This window comes from Melanotaenia boesemani, chromosome 10 (assembly GCF_017639745.1).
Source record: "Melanotaenia boesemani isolate fMelBoe1 chromosome 10, fMelBoe1.pri, whole genome shotgun sequence".
Taxonomy (NCBI): domain Eukaryota; kingdom Metazoa; phylum Chordata; class Actinopteri; order Atheriniformes; family Melanotaeniidae; genus Melanotaenia; species Melanotaenia boesemani.
This window is the reverse complement of record NC_055691.1, coordinates 2,984,760-3,011,688: the sequence shown is the minus strand read 5'-3', so window position 1 is coordinate 3,011,688 and position 26,929 is coordinate 2,984,760. Positions and strand designations below refer to the sequence as shown.

Here is a 26,929-nt window from a genome sequence, read left to right as displayed (position 1 = left end):
TTTACACTGTGCTGAACATCACCCTGGAACTACTTTTTACACAGTGCTGAACATCACCCTGGAACTACTTTTTACACTGTGCTGAACATCACCCTGGAACTACTTTTTACACCATGCCGAACATCACCCTGGAACTACTTTTTACACCGTGCTGAACATCACCCTGGAACTACTTTTTACACCGTGCCGAACATCACCCTGGAACTACTTTTTACACCGTGCTGAACATCACCCTGGAACTACTTTTTACACCATGCTGAACATCACCCTGGAACTACTTTTTACACCATGCCGAACATCACCCTGGAACTACTTTTTACACCATGCTGAACATCACCCTGGAACTACTTTTTACACCGTGCTGAACATCACCCTGGAACTACTTTTTACACCGTGCTGAACATCACCCTGGAACTACTTCTTACACCATGCTGAACATCACCCTGGAACTACTTTTTACACCATGCTGAACATCACCCTGGAACTACTTTTTCCACCATGCTGAACATCACCCTGGAACTACTTTTTACACCGTGCTGAACATCACCCTGGAACTACTTCTTACACCGTGCTGAACATCACCCTGGAACTACTTTTTACACCATGCTGAACATCACCCTGGAACTACTTTTTACACCGTGCTGAACATCACCCTGGAACTACTTCTTACACCATGCTGAACATCACCCTGGAACTACTTTTTACACCGTGCTGAACATCACCCTGGAACTACTTTTTACACCGTGCTGAACATCACCCTGGAACTACTTCTTACACCGTGCTGAACATCACCCTGGAACTACTTTTTACACCGTGCTGAACATCACCCTGGAACTACTTTTTACACCGTGCTGAACATCACCTTTCTGCCACCAGATTAAAAAATAGCTCATATTTTCCATAAAATGGTAAAATGTCCCAGATTAAACATCAAATATGTTGTTTATGTTCTGCTGGGAATAACATATGGGTTGATGGGATTTGTAAATGATTGCATTTTGTTTTTTATTTACATTTTATACAGACTTCAAACTGTACTTTCATCATTTTAAAATACAATAAAAAAAACATTTTTTTGTCAATGCAATTAATTTAATTTTCATTGCATTTATTTTTATTTAGATTTAGCACTGATATTATATGAGCAGTCTTTAACGCCTCCATGTTTTCTGTTGGCTGTGTTGTTGGACACAGACAACAGGGAACTGAAGGCTACTGAATCAACAAAGAGCTAAATAAAGGTCTGCTCACATCTTTAAAGAAACAAAAGTTTTCTTCTTCTTCAGTGGATTTTAATAGCCAGAGATTAGAGATCATTACAGATAAAAAATAGTGAGATAATACACTTTTTCATGGGAAGAAATTCCACATTTGAAGCTTCCTCAAACCTGAGATGAAACATGACTAAAGTTTGTCCTTTCAGCTGATTTCAACCATTGAAAACATTTTAAATCACTTTATTTCAGACATACTATGAAAAATTCAGCCTTTGTGCTTCATTTGACTGTTTGCTGCTGTGGTTTTCATGGAGACTTCTACCAGGGGATCATGTTGCCCTCCCAGTCCAGAAGCATCCCACTGTCTTTGTTGCTAAGAGATGAGATCACACTGAGCACGCCCAGTACGCTGTCCTGGGGGCTGATAGGAGCCTGTGGGAGAGAAAACAACAGACAAAAGAAGAGAAGAAACAAATGTTAAATCATGGAAGAAACAATCCAGTTTATCAGTGTGATAAAAATTTTAATTTCTTTTTATTATTTAAAACATGTAGTGAAATGAAATATAAAACTTAGTTCTGGGTGAGAAAGTCCAGTTATTCCTGCAGCATTGATTTGTAACAAAAATGTTCTTTTTGACCCTCAGACATCAACTTAATTTCCTACGCTCTGGAGAAAACCTTCACATACATGGGAAGAACATACAAACACCACAAAGAAAGGCCAAGCTCGAAGCCCCCCAGATTTCACATATTAATATTTTTTTCTGAATTGGTTTGCATAAATATCTTAAACTTCAGTTCTGCTAAAAACTACCAAACATTCAAAGATTTTAAGAATGTTAACCCTTTAAGCCCGAGGGTTTTTGGAGGTGTGGTTTGCCTGAACAAACCTACCCAAATTAAATCAACAATAACTCTGTAATTTTTAGGTCAATATACATAAGAGTGGTCTCAATGGATAGGTAAGATCCAGAATATATTAAGAATATAAATCCAGTGTCAGAAACATTGTGAATGTTAATATGCCTGTGCAAATTGTCATAAACCATAGGTAAAAAAATATATATATATCCTCGGCAAATTTTTTTTGTTTTTTTTACACAGATGAAAACATCATGACAGAAATCATTCTGTGCATAAAGACACCACTGCATGCATTCAGCAACTCCTTGACTACAACTGTATAAAGTTTCATGAGAATAGAACAAAGCTCATAGCTTTTATGCAGGTTTTAGTGTGGATAGGACCAGGCCGACTTTCCATTTGGCCACTTGGATACGCAAACTTTGCCAAATTGTGCTGTGTCTGTATTTCCTCCAGAACTTCCAACACGGTGTATTTGGTTCTTTGTAATTTCTTGGACACGTTTATGGCTTTTATCCTTCGTTCTAAATGGATAAAAAGTCAAAATGAAGCAAAGAAATGAACGCTGTTCGATATTCGCTCTTTCCGATGCGCCCACGTGCGTAACTGCAGCAAAATGGCAATGATGCTCCTTTGTTTACGCGCAAGCATTTATACCTGACAGCTAAAGTGTCGTTCAAGTGTAAGATATCGTCGGAAAGCTTGTAAGATGTAGAATTCGACCAAACTTTATTTACACTGCCAAGACCCACAACAAGACAACAAAATGGCTGTGAATGGGAACATATGACACGTTAGCGCATGACGCAGTTTCACCATTATGGATTACTACGCTTGGAATCTTGGTCGAAGAACAATGTGGATAGACTGAAACTGACCACAAAAAGGTAAGGAAATAAAATATGTGGCTGTTTGTGAGAATAGCTTTGGGATTTGGTGTATTTGGTGATAAACATGCTGTCTGATAAGGCTGCTGTGATATGCGAAGGTTAGCTTTGTGTTTGTTTTGAGACTGACGTGAGGTGCTTGGCGAATATCTTTTTATGCTTGGTATCATATGAAAGTGCAGCTTTTCTAGTTTCATTTGATACCCAATATGTTTGGGTGGAGTGAACGGATCACGCGTTGTGTTGCATTTTGTTTCGGGTGTTACTGGTTATGGTGGCGCTGTTGTTTGTGGCATACGTATTTTAAAGTTGTTATTAAACAAATTCTTTATTGACTAAATGCACTTGAAGAGTTGATTTAGTGGCATTAGGTATTCTTCTTTAAGACACATTATAAATAAAATAACCTAACATCACTAAAGTAACTTTTTTACACACATGAACTTGTGTTTAGGGTCCGTCGGGCTTAACAGGTTAACCCTATAAATGCCAGCTTGATGATCTGCTGTCACAGTTATTTTCTATGAAAAAATAAGTTATTTTTCATAAAAACTAATTTTGGGGGGCTGGGGGATTACTTTTAAAGATATTATGAACATGTTAATGATTATGCACAATACTGACTTTGATGCATTTTCTATTCTTGTGTAGCATCAAATTTAAAATGTACTACCCTCTTAAGTCATTAAGGTACAAAAATGTCCACTTTCAAAAACTGCTATAAGAATTTGACAGAATGATAATTTTCTGCATTTTTGCCTTAAAGCATTTATCAATTTCAGTCCTGATAAAAACCATCAAATAAAAATTTTATATGACAAAACACAAAAAATAAGTTATTATCCATAAAACAAATGTTTGGGGACAGGGGGATTTTTTTTGTAACAGTCTTGATCATCAAATCAATTCAAACTATTTAAAAATGCCCTTTTTATACAAACGCAGCTCAAAGTGCTTTACATAATAAAATATAAATAAATATGTATTCAAATATATATTAAAATATATATAAAATATATATAAAAACCTCACACATTCAAGTATAAAACACACATCACACTCACACCCACACAGTGCATGTATACAAGCCCCCACCTCTCTTTGCACCAACATAAACTGACTTCTAACTGAAACATCAAGATAAAAACACAACTGGAGATAAACATCTGAAGATGAACGTCAAGGATTAGCCAAAATATAATCTTTGATGCATTATTAGTTTTTGTAAAACATTGAATTTTAAAAGGAACTACCCTTTTAAATCATTTGAGGACATAAATGTCCTATTTACTCCCATTAAAAGCACTTTTTTGATCTAACTATTGCAAAATATAAGCATGCATTTTGTGACGTTACTGTTTCATTTTAAAGAAAAATAGTCAAGTTTAAAATTATTACTGTCGACCCCTAAAAACCAGCCGTTTCCCCTTTATAGGCCTATAAAACACTCATCATTTAATCATACTTCATACATGTTGCTGTGGAGAACACTGTTTCCCTCTCATCTCACCTGTTCCCCTCCCATCTCAGTGCGGACCCAGCCTGGGTGGATGGCCGTCACCAGTATGTTGTTGATCTTGAAGTCCTCAGCTTGGCAGCGAGTCAGCATGTTCAGAGCAGCCTGGTAATGGCAGGGAAGGCACACTGTCAAGAATCCTTACAGGATAATTTTACATTAGCGAACAGATTTGTGAAGTCCTTAAATCATCTTTCATCCTGATTAGTATAATTCAGACCAAAAGCCAAAAAGCTCAGGTAAAATTCAGGTTATCTGAGTTCTCCCGGACCTCCTGACCTCTACACTCAGCCTCCTGACCGCTACACACAGAGTTTGGGTAAATCATTAGTACCTTACTGGCCCTGTAAGCGTACATCTGTGCCATTGAAAAGGTCTCTGGACACTTCTCTATGGATGAGATGTTAGAGGAGATGTTGATGATGGCTGACCTCCTGCAGGACATTTCACCACCTGGTACACAGACAGAAAAACAGACCTGCATCATGACTTACAAACATCTTTCACATTAGTGCATCATTATAGGGCTACATGGATCACTTAAACCACTTTAGATCTTCTCAATACTACCAGACTTTAAAAAACTTTATGACTTCAACCTTTTAAATGTCAGTTGGATTATTTGAATTATTACATTATTTATCACATAAAACAGAAAAACTGAATTATTTTATGTATAATAAATATCTGGGGGCTTTGGTGGTGATGGGAATCTTGGATATGTCACGGATTAGCAACAAAATTGATTTGATTGCATTAGTATTGTTTATGTAGTGTCAGGTACACCCTCTGCCATTACAGTTTAAAACAGTCCATTATTTAATGTGAGCATTTCATTTGGAAGAAGAGTGGTGATATTTGACTTTTTACTGGATTTCACAACATTCAACTGTTTTGACATCATGGGCAGATGCAAGAAATTTTGTTTTTTGCCAGTTTTATTATGGAAACTTTGGCCCACCGGGGTGCGGGGCGTAAGAGTTATTTGTTTGTGTGTGTGAAATTTCAAATTATTTAGAATTTAATTAGATGTGAGAGACGTGGCAGTCACTGAGGCAAAAGCTCAGGCATGGGAGGAGTTCAGAGAGGTCATGGAATATGACTTCTGGACGGCTTCGAAAAGGTCCTTGTCCACCATCCGGCGACTCAGGAGGGGGAAGCAGTGCTTCACTGTGTACAGTGGGGATGGGGGCTGCTGACCTCGACTCGGGACGTTGTGAGTCGGAGGAGGGAATACTTCAAAGACCTTCTCAATCCCACCAACTCGTCTTCCAATGAGGAAGCAGAGTCTGGGGACCCTGGCATTGGCTCTCCCATCTCTGGGGTTGAGGTCGCTGAGGTGGTTAAAAAGCTCCTCGGTGGCAAGGCCCCGGGGGTGAGTTTCCTTAAGGCTCTGGATGCTGTAGGGCTGTCTTGGCTGACACGCCTCTGCAGCATTGTGTAGACATCGGGCACAGTTCCCCTAGACTGGTAGGCTGGGATGATGGTCCCCCTCTTCAAAAAGGGGGACCAGAGGGTGTGCTCCAACTACAGGGGGATCACATTCGTCAGCATTCCTGGTAAGGTCTATTCGGGGGTGCTGGAGAGGAGGGTCCGTTGGATAGTCGAACCTCGGATTGAGGAGGAGCAGTGTGGTTTTTGTTCCGGTCGTAGAACATTTGACCAGCTCTACACCCTCTTCAGGGTCTTGGAGGGGGCATGGGAGTTTGCTCAGAGGTCTACGTGTGCTTTGTGGACTTGGAGAAGGTGTTTGACCCTGTCCCTCGGGGACTCTTGTGGGGGGGTACTCTGGGTGTATGGAGTACCGAACCCCCCTGTACAAGCTGTCCGGCCCCTCTACAACCAGTACCAGAGCTTGGTCCCCATTGCCAGCAGTAATTCAGAATCGTTTCCAGTGATGGTTGGTCTTCATCTTTGCTCCATGAGGGAAGGATGGAGCTGGAGATCGATAAGGTGGATCAGTGCAGCGTCTGCAGTGATGTGGAGTCTACATCAGTCTGTCATGGTGAAGAAGGAGCTGAGCCTAAAGGCAAAGCTCATGATTTACTGATCCATCTACTTTCCTACCTTCACCTATGGTCATGAGCAGTGGGTAATGACCTAAAGAACAAGATTGCGAATACAAGCAGCCGAAATGGGTTTTCTCCACAGGGGAGATAGGGGGGCCTCTCACCCTCTCTTCCTTAAAGATAGGCAAGGCAAGGCAAGACAAATTTATTTGTATAGCAGATTTCATGTACAAGACAATTCAAAGTGCTTTACATAAAACATAAAAACATTACAGCAAGGTGCAGGGAGAGAGAAAAGAAAAAAAAAGAAAGAAAAGAAAACAAAGATTAAAAAAGATAAAATTGATTACATAAAAACAGCAGTAAAAAGCTCAGATAACGAAATAAAGTTAAGATTTCAGCGTAAAAGAACCAAATGCAGATCTGGATTTCTAACTAAAAACTAGTGAAATGCAGCAGAGAACAGGTGGGTCTTCAACCTTGATTTAAATAAACTGAGTGTTTCAGCTGATCTGAGGCTTTCAGGGAGTTTGTTCCAGACATGTGGAGCAAAGAAGCTGAATGTAGCTTCTCCATGTCTGGTTTTGACTCTGGGAACTGATAAGAAACTGGATCCAGATGACCTGAGGGTTCTGGTAGGTTCATACTGGGTCAACAGGTCTCTGATGTATTTTGGTCCTAAACCATTCAGAGCTTTATAAACCAGCAGCAGAACTTTAAAGTCTATTCTGTGACGAACAGACAGCCAGTGTAAAGACCTCAGAGCTGGACTGATGTGGTCCACTTTGTTGGTCTTAGTGAGGACTGGAGCAGCAGAGTTCTGAATAAGCTGCAAGTGTCTAATTGATTTTTTAGGTAGACCTGTGAAGACACTGTTACAATAATCAAGCCAACTAAAGATGAACACATGATAGGGTGAGAAGCTCGGTGATCCGGGAGGGGCTCAGAGTAAAGTCGCTGCTCCTCCACATCGAGAGGAGCCAGATGAGGTGGCTCGAGCATCTGGTCAGAATGCCTCCTGGACACCTTCCTGGTGAGGTGTTCTGGGCATGTCCCACCAGGAGGAGGCCCCGGACATGCTGGAGAGACTACATCTCTTGGCTGGCCTGGGAACACCTTGGGATCCCCCTGGATGAGCTGGGGAATGTGGCCAGGGAGAGAGAAGTCTGGATGGATGGATGGATGGATTAAATGAAGAGTCCTGTATTGGTAATGCTGTTACAATGAGTCCAGTCAGGTCTTTTTAAGATTAAAGGGGATAGTTTTCAGAAGGACTGCTGTCTCAGAGAGACAATGTGGTCTGCTGTCCCCTGCAGGACAGACTGCAGCTTGTTTTAAGTCTAACAGACTGTTGGTGTTTGGTTTCAGTCACATTATCAATAACACCATCAGCATTCAGTGTCTGGCTGATCAGATCCCACAAGTGCACTTTATGGACCTCTTCTGTCATCAGGACAGATGGACACTGTGAAAACAAGTTTATTTTAATTTATGTGTTTCTGGTTACCTTGGTGACAACATTTGCCCATTTGATTGGCTGTTTGCTTTGAAAAAGATGCAGTTTTTTCACAAGGCAGCTTCATATTGAAAAACAGGGCTGGAGCTCAGAAAAAAGTCTTCACTGAATACCTGAACTGAGGTTATTTTGACCAAACCTTCCATGTGGAATTATAGACTATGATGAGATATGAAGCTACAACTGTCCACCGACACACTGCTTTTTCTCTTATCTTTTCACTTCCTCTCCATCCAACATAAAAAGTTTGGTATAATAAAAGATATTTACTGTTGTCCTTATCAGTGGAGCATCTCTCCGCAGCTCTCTGCAGGAATGGAAGAAACATCTGAAAAGTTAAAGGGGATAGTTTATTACTAACACTTTAATAACTGTGTTCATGGTTTATTCTTGCTGATATAGACATACACACGTACACACACAGTGTAAACAATAATGTAGATGTCAAAACTATGTAATTACAGATAAGATCATGAAATTGGCCTCTGTTTGCAAATGATGTTGATAATGTGAACCAGCTTTATGATGTCATCACTTTTAAAAGGTCAGATTTTTCAGTCGCTACCTGGAAGATCAGTGAGGTGGGAGATACTTAGATTGGAATTTTAAGTATTTCACAGGATTTATCTACTGTAACTCCATCCAAACACTCAACCTCCAAGCGGGTATTTCGGTTGTTTTGAAGCAGCTATATGTGGACTACTGATGAGTACTCAGTGTCTTCCTGTTTTAGAAGGTCTCAGTTTGAGGAATCGGGTGGAAATTCCAGAAACCAGAAAACAACAGAAAAGAAAAATCCTGCCGTCTAAAAGAATTCAAATCTAAAACATAGCAGTTCATGGAAATGCACAGAGCCTTTTACATCAGAAAGCATGGACTTAGTCTGGATGGTATTAGCTTGGCTTCCAGTACTGCAATGAGGAAATTTGGAGTTATTCTAGACCAGGATCTGTCCTTTAACTCACATATAAAACAGGTTTCTAAGGCAACCTTCTTTCAGCCACGTAATATTCCCAAAATGAGGAACATCCTGTCTCAGAGTGATGCATTAAAAACTAGCCCATGGATTTGTTACTTCCAGATTAGACTACTCTAATTCCTGATTATTGTTCTGTCCCAGAAATATTCTGAAAAGTCTCCATCTGGTCCAAAAGGTTGCAGTGAGGGTTCTGATGAGGATTATCAGCTGAGATCATGTTTCTCTAAGAACCATTTGAGATTCTTTTTTGTACAGGAAGAGCCTTGAAATGCTTTGAGCCGTGTAAAGCCATCATATAAATACAAAAGAACAAAAAGACAAACCAACCTTTGAGAGGATAAATGGTCCAACAACATTGGTTTCATACACCTCCATCATGTCCTTCTTCCTGGTGGCCACCAATGATGCCGGTGAAGCTGGTGTGTTGATACCAGCATTGTTGATGAGGAGGTTCAGACCAACAGAACCGATCCGCTCGCTCACAGCTTGAACAGCAGCTGAGATGCTGCCCTCATCTGCCACATCTGCAGGATGATATTTACGTGGATATGATCATATTAACACAAGCTTTCCTTCTCTACTTCTCAAAGTTTCTGTTCTATAGGTTTGTATTATTGTCTTTTAATCTAATCTGTCATGAATGTTATAACAGAGGGCTCCATGCTTACTTAAAGACAGTAACACAATACAACATCAATAAACACAGATACAATAAACACAGATATCACCAGCCTCTAAGTTTGCATTATAATTCATATTTAATCAGGGCCAATAGAGTTGACAGCGGGATGGAAATCCTACTGTGTCTTAGAAAGGAGCTGCAATACAATATATATGTTTTATGTAAAGCACTTTGAATTGTCCTGTACATGAAATGTGCTATACAAATAAACTGCCTTGCCTTGCCTTACAAAGTAAAGCTAGCTGAGTGTGTTTTCTAAATCTGTCTTGATTAAAACACAGTTAACCCTCTGTTGCACACATGCAAGGTAGGAAAATGTGTATTTTTATGTCTTAAAATAAACTAAATTAACATAGTCTACAGAAATTTTATAGAAAGAAAAATTTTGGAAGCTTTTGGGGTCCGTTACCCCACCAGCGTTGTGCCAGAAGTGAAAAATTTTTTGTTTGTTTTTCTTTCTTAGATTTGATCAACATTTATTTCATAAAAATGTTAAATATTCATCTGCTTCAGAAAATTAAAATACATCCAGGTTTAAATGTAAAAGTAAGGAAATATTTTAAAAGGTTTCTCCTCAAGTTTGCAGATGACATGACTGTGGTGGCTCTAAGCAAAAAGTAGTATACTTGAAGTTTATTTCATTAGGGCTACTTGAGAATAAGTATAAGTAAAAGTATAAATGTGGATTTATGGTCGCGCGGCATCTGCGTAACCGCTGTAGGCTCGATGTAGCTCCGTAGAGGCTTGACACACACCTCTTCCAGACCTGACGTGCACCCCGGCTACGCAGACGGTTAAGATGGATTTATGTATTTTAACAAGTTTCCACTATTTTTAATTAGCAAATAACTTGCATTAAACTTTTATAAATAAATGTTCCACTGTAGTGTAAATATATTTTTCTAGACAGAAACAGTAGGAAATGACTTTTTATAGAGCCTTGTGCGAAGCAAAATGAACTGTTATAAAACGTCCACCAAAAAGGGTTTCAGTGTGACTGCCTGAGAGTCATGTGACAAATTTAAGCATTGTTATTGGTTCCCTGTGGTCTTCCCTCTAGTCTGAAGCAGTGCCATTTAATAAGACTGGGGCACTCTGGTTTGAAGTATTGCATCATTCAAAGGGATGAATTCAGGAGATGTCCATCCGTCCGTCTCACCAGGAGGCATCCTAACCAGATGCCCGAGCCACCTCATCTGGCTCCTCTCGATGTGGAGGAGCAGTGACTCTACTCTAGCCAGACCTGCCAGATCACCAAGCTTCTCACCCTATCTCTAAGGGAGAGCCCGGCCACCCTGCGGAGGACAATCTCATTCTTTCAGTCACTAGCCACAGCTCGTGACCATAGGTCAGGGTAGGAACTTAGATGGGCCGGTAAATCAAGAGCTTTGCCTTTTGGCTCAGCTCCCTCTTCACCATGACAGATCGATGTAGAGTCCGCATCACTGCAGATGCCGCACCGATCCGCCTGTCCTGCTTTATCCTTCCCTCACTCGTGAACAAGACCCCAAGATACTTGAACTCCTCTACTTGAGGCAGGACCTCATTCCCGACCCGGAGAAAGAACTCCACCCTTTTCCAGCTGAGGACCATGATCTCGGATTTGAAGGTGCTGATTCTTATCCAACCGCTTCACACTTGGCTGTAAATCACTTCAGTGAGAGCTGAAGGTCACGGCCTGATAAAGCCAACAGAATCACATCATCCACAAAGAGTAGAGACCCAATCCTGAGGCCAGCAAACCGGATCCTCTCAACACCATAAAAATTATGAACAGGATTGGTGACAAAGGGCAGTCTTGGCGGAGTCCAACCCTCACTGGAATCGAATCTGCAATCGGCAATGTGGCTCAAGCTCTGGCACTGGTCGTACAGGGACCAGACAGTTCATACAAGGGGGCCCGGCATTCCATACTGCTGGAGCACCTCTCAGAGATGTTACCTGCACTGTGTTATCCTGAATCAAGGATTTCAGCTCTTCTGTCCGGCTATTGATTACTTATGACTTATGTTTAAAATGTAATCACATTTTCTTTTATTCCAGTCTTTCCCTCTATTTATGTTCTGTTTATATAAATATAAATTCAGGCATTCAGGAGTTATGCCCTGCAATTATTGTGAATTGGCAACTATATCCTCTGAAACCAGATTTATAGTTGTACACTGATGATGTTGCTGTTATCAAAGCAGTGTAGAGTTTCTGTATGGGTGTGCCATGTTTACCTAGTTTGATTAAAGTGATCTTTCCAGGATATTGACTGGTGAGCTGTCTCAGTGCCTGATGGGAACACAGAGGAGGAAGACATGATGAAGGAAACATGAGAGTCAGATACAAACCATGTAAACACATCAGCATTTGTTATTTTTACACCAATCCAAGTTTAGGTGGTAAACTTTGAGTGTAAAAATAAGTGTTGTATCTGTGAGGTCAGCGCTAAAAACATTTATATAACCATGACAAGGTTAAAAAGACACTGTAGGAACATTTAAACTGTGATACAGATTCATTGTTTCATTTTAAACAAATGATGCACAATTACAGAAACAGGAAAACCATAAAATGAGAGAGCTTTAGAATCTACATATAATGCACACACACACACACACACACACACACACATGCACAAGTAAATATATGTCGGCGCTATCACTACATTTCCAATCAATTCTATTCTGTGACAGGTCTTCGATCCATCAGCTGTGTGGTGCCGTTTACCGGCTGCTGAGTAAACAAAGTGCAGCTGATTTATTAAAGAAATTTAAATAAAGTGACGCATAGAAAGAAAAATAAAAGATCTAAGTTCTGATGACACTCTGAAGATGTTTGATTACGTGCCAATTAAATGAGGAATTAGGGTTCTAAAACCTGAGATCCCCCAGTTGAGTCCACATTGAGACACAGAATGAAATGTCCATTTTAAAGACCTCTCTTGACGTGTCTCTACTAAAACCTCTACACAGCCTGACAAAGGTCTCATTTTCATTCATAAGAGAATGTAATCTGATCTGCTTCTGTGCTGAGCTGAACACATGAAAGTCTTAATGATGGTATACTGTCATTAATATCTGTGCAAAATCTGTAAATATAGATCATGAAATCATTAAAACAGACATATCCTTTCATTTTAATGTGCTCAGTATTTACTTACTCCTCCACCTGTTAATGAATGACAGGAGAGCATGCAGCCACAGGTGCACACGAGCAGGTTTCAACCGTCCGAAAGACAAATTCCAGATCTTTACCTGCCTTCTGAAGAAAACCGCTCACAGGTTTATGCCAGTTAGCTAGTAGAAATGTTTCTACATGTAGCATGACAGGCTGATAAATTCATTCTTGATGTGTGAATCAGTGATCCTGCCAAACTATCAGAGAACTTTGTTTAAGTGATTGAAACCATTTTCTTCATGTGAAACTTTGACAGGCTGTTTTGAGCCAGACTAAATCTCAGTCAGGACTTTGTAAAATGTCAGAGATTGGGAAACTGAGGTGAAATATTTACAATTATACAATCATTTAAAATTGATTGAAGATGGAGTCAAAACACACAAAATATTCTAAAATCAAAAACATATTTGACCAGATTATTAAAGTTTTTTCATAGATTTACTATGTAGATACAAGGATAAAGAGCTTCTGTGAAAATCTTAAAGATTTATTTTTACAAAAGCAGCTGAATGAGCTGTAGATAAAGTTTTGGTGTGGAAATACCCACATGAAGAGACTAAGCAACCGTCAGCCCCTTACAGGAGTGTACATGAGCATGTGTGAGTGTAAAACTATGTTAAGAATCTGCGTGGCCGTCTTACCTCGGCTCTGGTTCCTTCGGGGTCTCTGCAGCAGGCGTAAATATGAGCTTCTTTTCCCGTCTTCTCTGCAAGCTGTTTGACCAGTTCCAGACCTATTCCTCTGTTGGTTCCGGTCACTAAAATGTTTCCTTCCAGTTTCACTGACATGGTATCGGTTCCAGGCTGCTCTCACACTGCTCAACACACTGCTGATGTAATATTAGCCACGTCTGCGTCAGGCACTTGTTATAGGTGTGTGTGGTGTAAAAGAAGGCAGGATAACGCTCTCAGCAGTCTGTGTCAACATGTGAACTCTGTCACCTGCCAAACATTCACAAATGTGCATCTACTGCAAACTGATTTCATCACATTCTGCTTATTAATGTTTGTGAAGGCTCTAATACTTTATATTTGTATCATATTCATCTCAATTTTCATGATATAATACCATTATCCAAGCAGATCCAGATAAAACACATGACTTTTTTTTATCTTGGTTAAAGGTCTGTGTGTCAATAAAGATTTTCCCTCCCTACTGAATCATTAACTAACAACTGATTTCTGACTGAGCACCAATTTCACATTTGGACTATGCATATATGTCGAAATGTAGTGATTCACAACACAATACTTATTCAGTTTGGTCAAGTTTGAAGTTGCATCTGAAAGTCAGAATATGTGGAAAGTGTGTGGTTAACCACAAGATGAAGTTTCCACACACTGTCAGTAAATAAAGAGAAGCCCTTCCTGTCTGCAGAGAACATCCTGAATTAAAACAAGTCCTGAACACAGTGTACAAACCAGGAAGGTGAAGAAAGAGCTTCATGTCCTCAGTCCAACGGTTCAGCTGCTGCAGACCAGAACTGAAGGAGTTTAAAAGGACTAAAAAAAAAAATCATTATTTTTTTTGTTGTTGTTGTCATTTTGTTGTTGTTTTTTTATTCAGTTCATCAAAGTCATCTCAAAATGAATCCATTATATGATCCACATTAATCCAATTTATAACTGTGTTAAACCAATTCATAAAAATAACTCCCTAGCTAGGGAAACCAATTGATTGAATCAAATCTCTTTGATTCAATCCTCCATCCTGAGCTGCAGATACACACATACAGTACGTCAGGATGCTTGCAATGTATACAGTCTCTGCTGTGTTTCTTAACGATGGTAGTGGTGTTGATGCTCCATGTCAAGTCATCCTGTATGTGGACACCCAGGAACCTGGACACATTCCACCCTATAGACAGCGACTGGAGATCTGGTTTCCTCCCCCTGAAATCAATTATCAGCTCCTTGGTGGTGTTCATGACGAGGTTGTTTTCAGAGCACCACACAGATAGCTGCTCCACCTCCTCCCAGTACGCAGACTCATCGCCCCCAGAGATGAGGCCCACCACAGTAGTGTCATCTGTAAATCTAATGATACTATTGCTGGGAGTGGGTGGGGGTGCAGTCATGTGTGTAGAGGGCATCGAGCAGAGCCCTCAGCACGCAGCGCTGAGGCTGAGAGCCGAAGAGATGTGGGGGCCCACTCTTACATTCTGGGGAAAACAAACAAAGTTTGTTTGCTTAAGCTAATGACATAAATCATCCTGCTATCACGAGAAAATGGTGTTAAAAAAAACGTGCGAGCACGACCACTCTCAGCTTCCGTAGTGAAGATCACGAGCCCGTTCATATCGTTGGATGTTCAGTGAATTTAATTATGAATACAAAGTTTTGGGGGTGGTTTTTTTACTTCAGGGTGCTTATTTTGGCAAAACACCGACCCTCCTGTGACTGTTTTGGGACGTGTTGTAGGTTATGTGACCAGAGTGGCGGAAAGATGGCAGCAGGCAGAGGTCTTCCAAAATGGCATGGATTTATTTGTCAAGGTGCATGTTTCAACAAAAATATATATGGGAAAATACAAAGAAAAGTAATGTAACTAAACAGCTAACCAACTAAACATAACAGAAATCTAACAAACCAAACTTAAATTTCACGTCATGGCTGCCTCCACACAGACAAAAGGCCAGCATTATATAAGCTTGAGTTCCACTGACAAGATGGCTTCCCTAGGCTCCTTCCACTCAACAGGTGAGTCTATCCTTTCTACATAAATTCAACATACCATTAAATTACTTATTTACAGCCAACTTGAATAAGCACTAACACAATTGGTAATGAATGAATCCTGGTACCAAACACACAACTAGACAATAGAAAAATCAAATATTTCCTGTAACAAAACAATAAATCTTCCCCCATACTTGAACCCTTCCAGTGACGTCAATAATCAGGGCAAACCTATAAATACAGGAAGTGATGCGCTTTTCCTCCTTTTGCTCCTGGTGAGTAACATATTGAAATTAACCAAATAAACAGAACTGAAGATATTAACACAGGTCTGAGTCTTGCTTTAACAGATGTTTAACCCGGGATAGTTAGTGTCTGCCGACTACTGAGCAATAATGAAGCTAACATTGTTCAAATCAAATGGGATGGGAGGGGCACTGTGTTTTCACATCTCCAAAAGTCTCCAATAACACCAGACAAAGTCACTAGATTTGTCACTAGTCGCCTTTTTTAATTAAAGTCTGCATACTCGCTAAATATAATGAAAAAATTCACAACAATTTATGCAGCAATAGTGAAGGGTCTAATTGGGCCTTCAGATTCATGAATCCAGACGTGTCATTCCGGACATGTGACAAAACAGCAGCGCATTATACAGCAACATTTTCTTTACTAGCAAACTCTTCTTCTCATTGTTTTTTTTTTTTTTTTGTTTGTTTTGTTTTTGTTTTTTGTTTTTTTGTTTGTTTTTTTTTTGGTCAATATCACTGTTTTTGTCATAGTGTAGAACCAAAAGCAAATTTTCAATATATCACACAGCTGTAGGCTAAGGTTCACTAAGCCAGACCTAACCATAAGATTTATTAGAAAGGAAAGTTTGAAAACTGATCTCAAAGGTAGAGCGGTGTCTGCTTCCTGAAGCCAGACTGGGAGCTGGTTCCATAGAGAGGGGTCTGGTAACTGACGCTCTGCCTCCCACTCTACTTCTACAAGCTCTAAATCAGCAGAAAACAAGTAAACCTGCAGTCTGAGAGTGAAGTGCTCGTTAAGATCAGTGGAACTTGGTCACTGAGATGAAGATATTGTATCACCCCCTTCACAGGTTTACATTACATATTAGATTATATTCTTTTTCTAGAGTGAGCTCCTCTTTTCTTTGCCAGTACAGTCCCTGACAAAAGTCTTGTCGCTTATCCATTTTGTAGAAACAAAAGCTTATAACCTGACTTTAAATTCATCGATTGGTTTTAGAAATGTCTCATAAGAAAGCTAAAACCCTCCCAAATTATGCTCAATATACTAAAATAAATTTGCTTCACTGAAGAAAGATTGATCATTTAATGAACACAGAAAGGTCAGATTTTGGCAAGACAAAAGTCTTGTCGCCTACAGAAAATTGAACAAATAATTTACTTCAAATACAAAAATATGTTGCATAACATCAGTGAATTAAGTAGTAGTGCTGTGAGATCCATATTCAGTATCTTGTATGACTTCCATGAGCTTGAAGGACTGCATCCATGCGGTTCGACAATGATTCATACAATTTGTTGATGAAGTCATCAGGAATAGCAAAAAAGCAGTCTTACATGCCTCCCAGAGTTCATCAAGATTCTTTGGTTTTGCCTTCCATGCTTCCTCTTTCATTCTACCCCAGACATGCTCAATGATGTTCATGTCTGGTGACTGGGCTGGCCAGTCCTGGAGCACCTTGATCTTCTTCGCCTTGAGGAACTTTGATGTAGAGATAGAAGTATGTGATGGAGCACCATCCTGCTGCAAAATTTGACCCCGTTTATGGTTGGGAATGTAAGAGGTAGCTAATACTTCTTGATATTTTAGGCTATTGATATTGCCTTCCACCCTGCAAATGTCTCGCACACCCCCATACTGGATGTAACCCCAGACCATGATTTTTCCGCCACCAAACTTAACTGTTTTCTGGGTGAATCTTGGATCCATGCGGGCTCCAGTAGGTCTCCTGCAAAATTTGCGGCGGCTGTGATGTAATTCAACCGAGGATTCATCTGAGAAATCCACCTTCTGCCACTTTTCCAGTGTCCATCCTTTTAGCAGGCTGTGGGCCTTGGCAAATGCCACACGGTTTTTTAATTGCCTTTTGTTTAGAGCTGGTTTCTGTGCACTGATTCGACCATGGAGGCCATTTCGAGACAGGATTCTACAAACTGTTCTGGTTGACACAGGAACTTGAGGTGACCAGGCCTGGTGGAGCTCTGCTGCAGTGGAAAAGGGGCTGGCCTTGGATTTTCGAAGCAACAAACGGTCCTCCCGAGCAGTTGTCTTGCGGGGTCTGCCGGACCTGGGCTTGTCAAAAACATCTCCAGTCTTTTCATATCTTTTTCTTATTCTTTGTACTTGACGCTGAGACACATTGAAGGTGTCAGCCACCTCAGCAGTGGATCTGGTCTTCAGCCTCTTGATAATTAACGCTTTGGTCTCAGGGTGGATCTTAGGCATGTTGTCAGAGGTCAAGTTGCAGTTGATGTGAAGGTCTGGTGTGCTGGGGTTCTTTTTATACACACCCACTAAGTGATTGATCAGTAACTGATCACAGGTGAGGCTGTAATCTAGGATTGGGTGCATCATATGACAAGGCGACAAGACTTTTGTCTTGCCAAAATCTGACCTTTCTGTGTTCATTAAATGATCAATCTTTCTTCAGTGAAGCAAATTTATTTTAGTATATTGAGCATAATTTGGGAGGGTTTTAGCTTTCTTATGAGACATTTCTAAAACCAATCGATGAATTTAAAGTCAGGTTATAAGCTTTTGTTTCTACAAAATGGATAAGCGACAAGACTTTTGTCAGGGACTGTAGAACAGGCGTCCATCCTCAGACCTCCGTCACTCTGCATATGTACGAGAGGCTGGAAGTAGATAAAAAAAAAAAAAAAAAAACTATAATAATTGCTATAAAATGTTTTGCATGGTTTGATAGACAATAATGACAATTATTAAGGCTAAATGGCCCAAAAAAATCTTACCATAAAGGAGTAAATGTGTTTATGTTGACATAAATGTGTTTTTAAATGTGTAAGTTTTGTGTAGCCTAGCCATTTTATTCTAATTCAAATGACATTAAAATTCCGAAATAATCTAAAAAAGAATATCCATCCATCCATCCATTTTACTGCTTATCCAGGATCGGGTTGCAGGGACAGCTGCCTAAAAGCAGGCAAGTCCAGACTTCCCTCTCCCCGGCCACATTCACCAGCTCATCCGGGGGGATCCCAAGGCGTTCCCAGTCCAGCCGAGAGATATAATTACTCAAGCATGTGGGTTTCTTCTGGGGTTTCCTCCCAGAGGGACATGACCAGAACACCTCACTAGGAAGCCGTCCAGGAGGCGTCCTGACCAGATGCCCAAGGAGCAGCAACTGTACACTGAGGGTCTGTCCCCACTGAGCCGAACAAGCCACCCTTTCATCCCCACGAAACCAGGGATTAGCCTCCATGAAACCGATCATGTCTGGAACCAGGTACCAAGGTGGATAGGTTTGAAACCTCTACCATCTGTGTTCAGCGTAGCCGCACACCTGGAGGATATGACGTCAATGTGAAGAACGCACACCAAACACAACAACCAAAAATAGATTCCCAGTCCATGCCTTCCTCAACTGTTTTTGCTTTGTAGACCAGCATTGCTCAAAGAAGTTCGACTTCTTCAAACAAATGTTTCTCTTTTGCCTCGCAGTGAATCCTCTGCCATCTTCTCTTCTCCTCTTCCAGTGTGAACTTCCTGCAGTGTTACTCTTTAACCATCGTAGCGCCCCCCCACAGCCTTGTAGTATGTACTACAGCTGATTCGTGGGGACAGTGAAGCCTTTCTCCTAGTTTTAGCCACCGTTTTCACACCTGAACCAGCTTCAGTGCCGTGTGGACATAGCCTTAGCCCACTATGGATGACAGAGCTTCTCACCCTATCTCTAAGGGAGGGAAACTGTACATTAGTTAGTGGTTCCACCCTTTTTAACTACAGAACCACGTAGTCTTTCTTCATCCCTTTCCTGTTCATAAAATGACATATTTGCTGAAATAAGGAAAACTCTACATTTTCCCCTTTGTTGTAGTACAAAGAAGTACAAGTACATTACATGTTGATTAGATTAAGATGTTCACATAATGAACTCACCTTTTAAAAAACCGTGAACAACCTGAAAGTTCTGGAGAAAAAGTGCAGTTTCAACGTTTTGCATCAGTTACAAGTTTTTTTTTACGTTTATTACAACTTCCAGATCACAATAGACAACAAAATCACCAAACACTTAATCACATCACAATTACTGAAAATCCAGTGTTTCACATTATGATCAGAGTAACATTTTAAGATCTAAAAGTCACTTTAAATGTACATACATGTACATTTCCACATGTGTGTAGCAATCCTGAACACAAATCCAAGTCAGATCTATGAAATAAGAAAGATAAAAATGATTCACTCAGAAAAACTCACTGGGCTTTTATTACATTATCAAATATGTAGATTCTATTAAATGCAATCATGTTTCACAGTTTTCAATCGTCATTTTATCATTAACGTGCAACAACTTAAAACTGACCAAAAAAATTTATTTCAACACATTGTTCTTATGGGTTTAGTCTGCAATCACTTCATCTTTCGTCTCCAGAACAGAGGGGAGCAGATTCCCTTTCTGTGGTCAAACACGTGTCCCTCATAAACAGCGGCCATTTTTAGATGCTGGTCCTCAAACCTTTTTTTTTTTTTTATTGCAGTCAGTTTCCAGGCTCACATTCTGCACATAACGTTATAACCAGCATTCATTTGTATTTTATCAGAAAGCTCATAATTTAGACACATAATGTTGGTTCATTGTTAAATCTGTGTGATGCTGCACACTTGAGTTTTTATTACCAGCAGGTCAGAATCCAGTATTAAGAAATGAAGAACAAATGTTGAAAGTTCCACCAAGATGTCTGCCTGACTTTCTATAGATAGTTTTACTAAAATTAATATATTTTGTATGATTATGTATGCATTCTCATAAATATGGAGGGTTCTAACACTGGTCTCCAATGACAACTCAGACAGATAAGCAAAGTCTGTAACTGCTGTTTAGTGTTTTTTCAGACATAATGCTCAGTCTGTTTTACGCTGTTTAACACTGAATTAACCGTTTTTAAGTCAGATCCAGTTTGCTTTGTTTCCAAATTTGATACCAGCTGTAGGTAAACATATTTAATTGTAATAATGATAAATAGATTTAACTTTGTTTGTTGGATCACCACAATTAATTATTGTAATAAAATTAATTTTAAAAAGTAGCTGTAACTATTTAATGAAGCTCAGATCCAGGTTAATATGTTATATTCAGCCTTACAGATCTAGTTGGACGGAACCATGTAGTAGTAACCCAAATACATCAGGATGACTCCGAATATTTACATTTGGTTCAGTTAACTAAATTCTTTCTCACTAAATTAAAACATTTGACTGAAGTGAAATTTTTTCCCATAATTTTTTTTTTTTTTTTTTTAGTGTGTAACAGAATTTCCCCTGCCTTGGAAAGGTTTTATATTTAAACATAAAAAACTAACCTCACATGGACAAATTAAGAATTACAGTTGCTTTTATTTTTACACATTGTAGTAAATGTTTTATGTTATTTTCATATTGACTGAATTAATCCTGCAGGTCAGATTGGACCCTCTGGTGGGCCGATTCTGGTCTCTGGGCTGTATGTTTGACACCCCTGCTTTAGAGCCTTAAGTAGAACCTAGAGCAGCTCTGATCTTCCTTCAGGAGATGAGCTCAGGTCATTCTGAACCAGGCTCCGTCCGTTTGACACCCTGAGTGAGGAGAGTGAGATGAGTTTCGTTAGTGTGAGTTACCGGAAACCTGTCTGGGAAGTAGATGTTGGACTCCTGCAGTGAAGAGATGAACACACACCCTCCTCTGAGACTGTCTGACTTTATAAATAACAGAAAACTAAAGTCATTCATGTGTTTTCCATCCAAACACTTGTGAAAACATGTTGTGATCCCTTCAGACCTTCTGCCATTTAACAGCAGGTTGTTGAGTCCCACAGTGTCATAGAGGACCATCAGCTTCATCAGTTCAGATGTTTACGTCCTGTACATCTGTGGGTGTCGCTGAGTGGTCCTGGCTCTCGACGAGGCTCTTCGTTTCCATGGTAACTGAGTGCTGCTGAGCCTGTCTGAGACTAGTTTCCAACAGCGACTCGATTTGTTCCCGACACGCCCGGAGACAGTCCTGAGGAGGGAGAGTTCAAGTTAGTCTGAGGACCAGAGGATGTCAGGGAACGTCAGAACTGATCCACCAACCGGGTCGCTCCTGATGGTGTGAGCTAGCTGCTCTGTCAGCGTCTGAGACGTCACGGTGTCACCCACCATCCTCACTCGTAGGCCCTCCACTGCTGCCACCACGCTGCCTGCTGCCACCATGGACGGAGGGCTGGCGATGAATTTAACATCTGAAAGAGTCATCATGTTAACGTGGAGCTCTGAGGGAGCTGAAGACACAGAAGCAACTAATAACCAGGATACTGCAGATAATCCTCATCAAAGGAACAAAGCAGCCTGTAGGTAAACCTGCTGTAAGTGTATTTACCCAGGGAGTAGTTGGGGGGTTAAGGAAACTGCTCGGGTGCCCATAGTGGCTCACTTCTACTGGCACACCTGGTACTTTAACCTGGGTCATGAAGACTAAGGGCTCCCTGTGTAACCACTAGACCAGCACTCCCCGGTATTAATCTGTGTTTTCAATTTATATGTTTTATTTACTATTAGTTTTTTATTTGTTTCAATCTTGCTTTTTTAATCTATTTTTATGTATTTATCCTATTTATTTAATTGAATGAATTTATCTATTTTATTCACTATTATTTATGTAATTATTTTATATGATTATTTATTATCTATTTTCTTTTTTTTTTCTTGTTCGTTTATTTAATATTTGATGTATTTTACTTTATGTCAGTCTTTCTTTCCCTTATTTTTTGTTACTGTATTTATCTTGCTTTTATATAATTGCAAATAAAATGAGACGTTCAGGAGTCAACTGTTTTCTCAAACATGCAGGAGAGCATTTTCTAGTCTAAGTAAGATGTAAGATGATCTCTAGTGACATCTGCAGTTGCATCTCTGCCACTTGCAACGCAGCTTCCTGGGTGTTAGTCTGAATAACACTCAGCAGGAAGCTTTGTTGTCACGTTGTTTCACCAAACCCTACTTTCACTCTTCTCCCTTTGAGCTGCAGGTTTGTCTGTGATCCAGAAGCATTATTTCATTTTTAACCAGATTGAATATTAGTTTGTGGATGAACGACATTCTCTAGCCCAGTTTCAGAGGTCAGTCTGTGGTGGAACATTTACCGACTAATCAGCTACTTCGATCACCAGAAAAGACCAAAATGTTCCATGAAAGTCCATCATGTGTTTATATGTGACGCATACCTGTAGCACACAGTGCAACAAAGGTCTGAGCGTGCTTCCTGAGCACAGCCTTGCTCTCCATCCTGACGGGCAGCTGAGACAGGAAGTGATCAATAAAGTCAAGAGGGGTCAGAGAAACCAGGTCCCACTTCAGCTTGGCCAAAACCAGCAGCTCCATCTGCTGTGAGACAAGAAGGAGACAGACGGTGGTTCAGGTCTGCTTCAGACAAACAGCTGCAGGGATCAACACAGACTGTCAGCAGGGATTTTAGTCCAGTTATGAGGATTTAGGGCTTTAAGATGAGGCTTGAGGAAGGTCAGAGAGGAGATCAAAACCAGCAGAAATATTCTGCTGCATCCACTGATGGCTCACAACATGTAAATATTGGAGGGCAATTAGAACTGGGACTGAGTTCTGATTGAGGACTTTTCCATGAACAATAAAGCCCAGATGGAGGTGAGATGTTTGTGGTCATGGTGTTAGGACCTACCAGCAGCTGGGATGGAGTGATAGAGTTGTCTGTATAGATGCAGAGTTTCTCAGCAGTCAGCGGGATGGTCTCCTTCAGTTTGGATGCCAGGAACATGCAGGCCGCTCCCAGTAGCTGCAGATGACTCTTTTTGGTGGGCTCCACTGACAAGAAGCGATCCATGTAATTCATAGCCAGAGGGAAAACTTCTTCCTCACACTTCTGCTCCTCACACACCTGAAGAGATCAGACAAACACTGCCCTTCAGCCAGAGATGAAAAGAGAAAAGCCTTGTATTACGTCATCATGCAGAGATTTTACATGAGACTAAAACAGATTCTGAACTTTTAAACTTCATCAACTTTAAATATGGAGGAAAAAAAGATGAATTAAAGTGGATAAAGGGTAACACGGCCAGCTCTGTTCATAAAAAACTCATCTGACAATGAAAAATTTTACCACTTTCTGATGAAGCCTTTCATTTCTGCCTCTTGTCTGAAATGACGTATATTTCACAACTACAAGAGCTGTTTGTATAATCCTAGTCTCAAGAGAAATCTGAGACGTGAGATTACAACAGAAGTGTCAAAATCAAGACATGTGTTACTGTGTCAGAGTAAATTCACCTGAAACACAATAGAAAATGTAAATGCTAATCTCCTCCTAAAAGAGAACCACATGACTTTTAACCAGAGGACAGCAGCCCAGTTCATCTAGGAATGAGTAAAGTAATGCCTGATCAGGAACTGTGCTGCAGTGCAAGGTAAAAAGTGAACCGAGCAGTTTTCCAGATGTTTTAATAAAGGTGTTACGCAGGTAAATATCACCCCAGAAACACCACGAGGATCCAGTAAAAAGGGCAGACAGGACAGAATGCTGATATCATTTTATGTCTGTGATTTATATAAACGATAAAATGGGCGTGTAAAAACATGGAGTCCTGAAAGAGCTCCAAAGATTCCCAAATTATCCCAAAAAACTATAAATCATCATCCTCAGTGGATTTCTGTTTCTAGTTGTAGGAATTTGAAATGCTTTAGACCACATCAACAGTTTAAATGACACCTGTAATTACAAAACAAAAAGGAGAGGATATTTTTCATATTTGCCATCGACTGATTATTTTCAGTCAATAAAAGCAGCATCAGAGACATTAGATCTGTGGAGATGATGAGGTGATGAAGAAACTTGATGTGATCAAATCTAAATTAAAGGTGATGCTTCACATGATGAGTTCAGGTTCACCTCACTGAGATGAACTGATGGACTTAAATGCAGCAGGAACTTGGTGTGGACGTGGTTTTAGCTAAAATAATGTCAGACCACCAACCTCTCTGAAACGCCGCAGCAGCTGCCTGGGTGACTGGTTTTAAACACAAGGCTGGCCAGTAACAGGAGAGCAGTCACATGACACTACCAACGTTAATTATAAATCCTTCACTTTCATCATCATCATCATCATTCTAACAGCTAAACTGGATTTTTATGTCTCGAACACGTTGACACTGAAACTATGGTGAAAGGTGGATTATTGCTGATCTGAGGTGGAGACCAGGAAACGTTTTCCAGTCTGTTTAGTTGAGAACTTTTGGATCATCAAGGAGACATAAGGTGAATTTATGACAAGTTATTTTTCCAAAACAACTCAATTTGATTAATTAACCCTTTTAACTGCACACTTTACTGTTTGATAGAGCAACATTTTCATTGACTGCAATGAGTTTTATTTAAGTTAAATAAACACATCTGAACCATCTTCTCTTGGGTTGAGTACATGATGCTAAAAGTAAGTGTTTGTTATTTCAGTCGGTTTCCACTTATGACCATTTCACTATTGTTAATAAGTTATTAACTATCATCTCAATCTTTTTTTTATAAAAACATTTATTCTTATCATTATCATCCAAAAGAAAAAAATGCAAAGAAACATTTTTCTCTTGTTTTGCTCTTCATAGGAACATTTAACAGTGAGAACCAAGAAAAAAAATAAGAATGAAACTTTTTTTTAACCTCTTTAGTTCATTTTTATTCTTTATACATTTTTTGTGTCATGTGAATTACTGACCAACCAAATAAACACAAAAGTACTTTAGAGATCTACTGGATCATTTTAGCTGTTATTAATCTATTTAACTAAAAGTCCAAAGTTTAATGGAACAAATTTTCTCTTCTTCTTTGTATAGAATTGATCAAATCATTTGTCCTTCAGAGAAGATCTGATTGATTTAAGGTGAGTGTTAATAACAAGTAGATTAAATTTCAGTTATATCCATTAAATATATAAAAGTTAATATTAGAATTTACTGTGTATTTCATTCTCTTCTTCAGCTGGGATGCGACTATAATGTCACGTGCATGTTCTCATCTTATGGAAACCTTTCAGATTTTCCTCACCTCCAGCATCCACGTCGCCACCATCCTCCTCATGTAAGGAGCGATTTCTCTCTGCACACATTTGAAGTAGTTTGGAGCGGGGAGGTTCTTCTCCTCAGCCCGCAGCAGCGCGTGCATGACCCGGTCAGTCAGCAGGTTGGTGTCCCGGTACGCCCTCCGGACCGGTCCTGTCCGCTCAGAGCACAACAGCTGAGCTGCCATCGAGGCCGATGTGTTCAAAGTCCACGACCTCCAACTCTGAGTTGCTCCATCTGCTCTGGATAAATCCTTCCAATTTTCCAACTGTAGTTTTTACTGGAAGAAAATCCCCTGCCGCATGAACATAGTGTAAAATACCAGATTCAGACTGTGCTGGGGCCAGTTGAACTGAGGCAGGATTCCCTCCTGCTGCAGAAAGTCCTCTCTGCTCAGCTCTTTTATTCCCGAACTGAGGAATGTCGGGAAAACCAACCCGCACATCTTCCGCTTCAGCTTTCCACAAACCAGGAAGGTCCTCAGGGGCGGGTCTAGAAAGTCTTTGATTGGGCGGGGGGTGGATTGAATGAATGAATCATTCATTCATTAATTCATTCATTAATGAATTAATTAATTCTTTTTTATGTCATAGTGTGTAAAGCAAAATTGTGTAACAGCAAATCAAATCAGGATTTTTTTTTTATTTTATATTCTATTTTTTTTTTTTTTTTTTTTTTTTTTTTTTTGCATGTTTGTACACATGATTTCAGTGTGACTAGCTGGATTTATGCTAGTGCGTGCGGTTACAGCGTAGCTGATGCTGGTGAGTTTGCTCTCGCACTCAGCGTAGGGGGCGCGTGTCGTTTTGGTGTTGTGTTGCAGTTTTTTCTCCTAATCTGAAGGTTGCAGCAGGGTTGGTATCAGCTGGGAAACTTACCAGGTCAGAGTTCTTTTGATGGTTCACTTCAGTTCGGTAGGTATTTTCTGTCTTAAAAAAACAATAGCGTTCAGTGGTTCGGTGTCTTTATTAGCTTGTGGATAAAAACCAAAAAATAATTCGATACTCGTAATCCCAAACTGACCAATCACAAGGGGCCGGTTGTTAAAAAAATTTAATCCGGATAAAAGCTATCCGGATTTCGTAATCCATTTTTTCAGGACGG

General features: G+C 40.0%; 2 protein-coding genes across 2 annotated transcripts; both read right to left on the bottom strand.

The window, feature by feature from the left end:
* Window positions 1-1,456: 1,456 nt before the first annotated feature.
* zgc:158868 (uncharacterized protein LOC791147 homolog) lies at window positions 1,457-13,841 on the bottom strand. The gene is made up of 7 exons (XM_041996389.1): window positions 13,479-13,841; window positions 11,895-11,949; window positions 9,318-9,514; window positions 8,282-8,339; window positions 4,821-4,939; window positions 4,481-4,591; window positions 1,457-1,649 (listed from the first exon to the last, which is right to left on the bottom strand). Exons 1-7 carry the CDS (start codon window positions 13,623-13,625, stop codon window positions 1,536-1,538), a joined length of 801 nt encoding a protein of 266 aa, XP_041852323.1. The 5' UTR covers window positions 13,626-13,841; the 3' UTR covers window positions 1,457-1,535.
* A 5,916-nt stretch (window positions 13,842-19,757) lies between these two features.
* On the bottom strand, window positions 19,758-26,232 carry LOC121647178 (G1/S-specific cyclin-D1-like). The gene is made up of 5 exons (XM_041996387.1): window positions 25,812-26,232; window positions 23,439-23,654; window positions 22,969-23,128; window positions 21,839-21,987; window positions 19,758-21,767 (listed from the first exon to the last, which is right to left on the bottom strand). Exons 1-5 carry the CDS (start codon window positions 26,010-26,012, stop codon window positions 21,612-21,614), a joined length of 882 nt encoding a protein of 293 aa, XP_041852321.1. The 5' UTR covers window positions 26,013-26,232; the 3' UTR covers window positions 19,758-21,611.
* Between the last annotated feature and the right edge of the window lie 697 nt (window positions 26,233-26,929).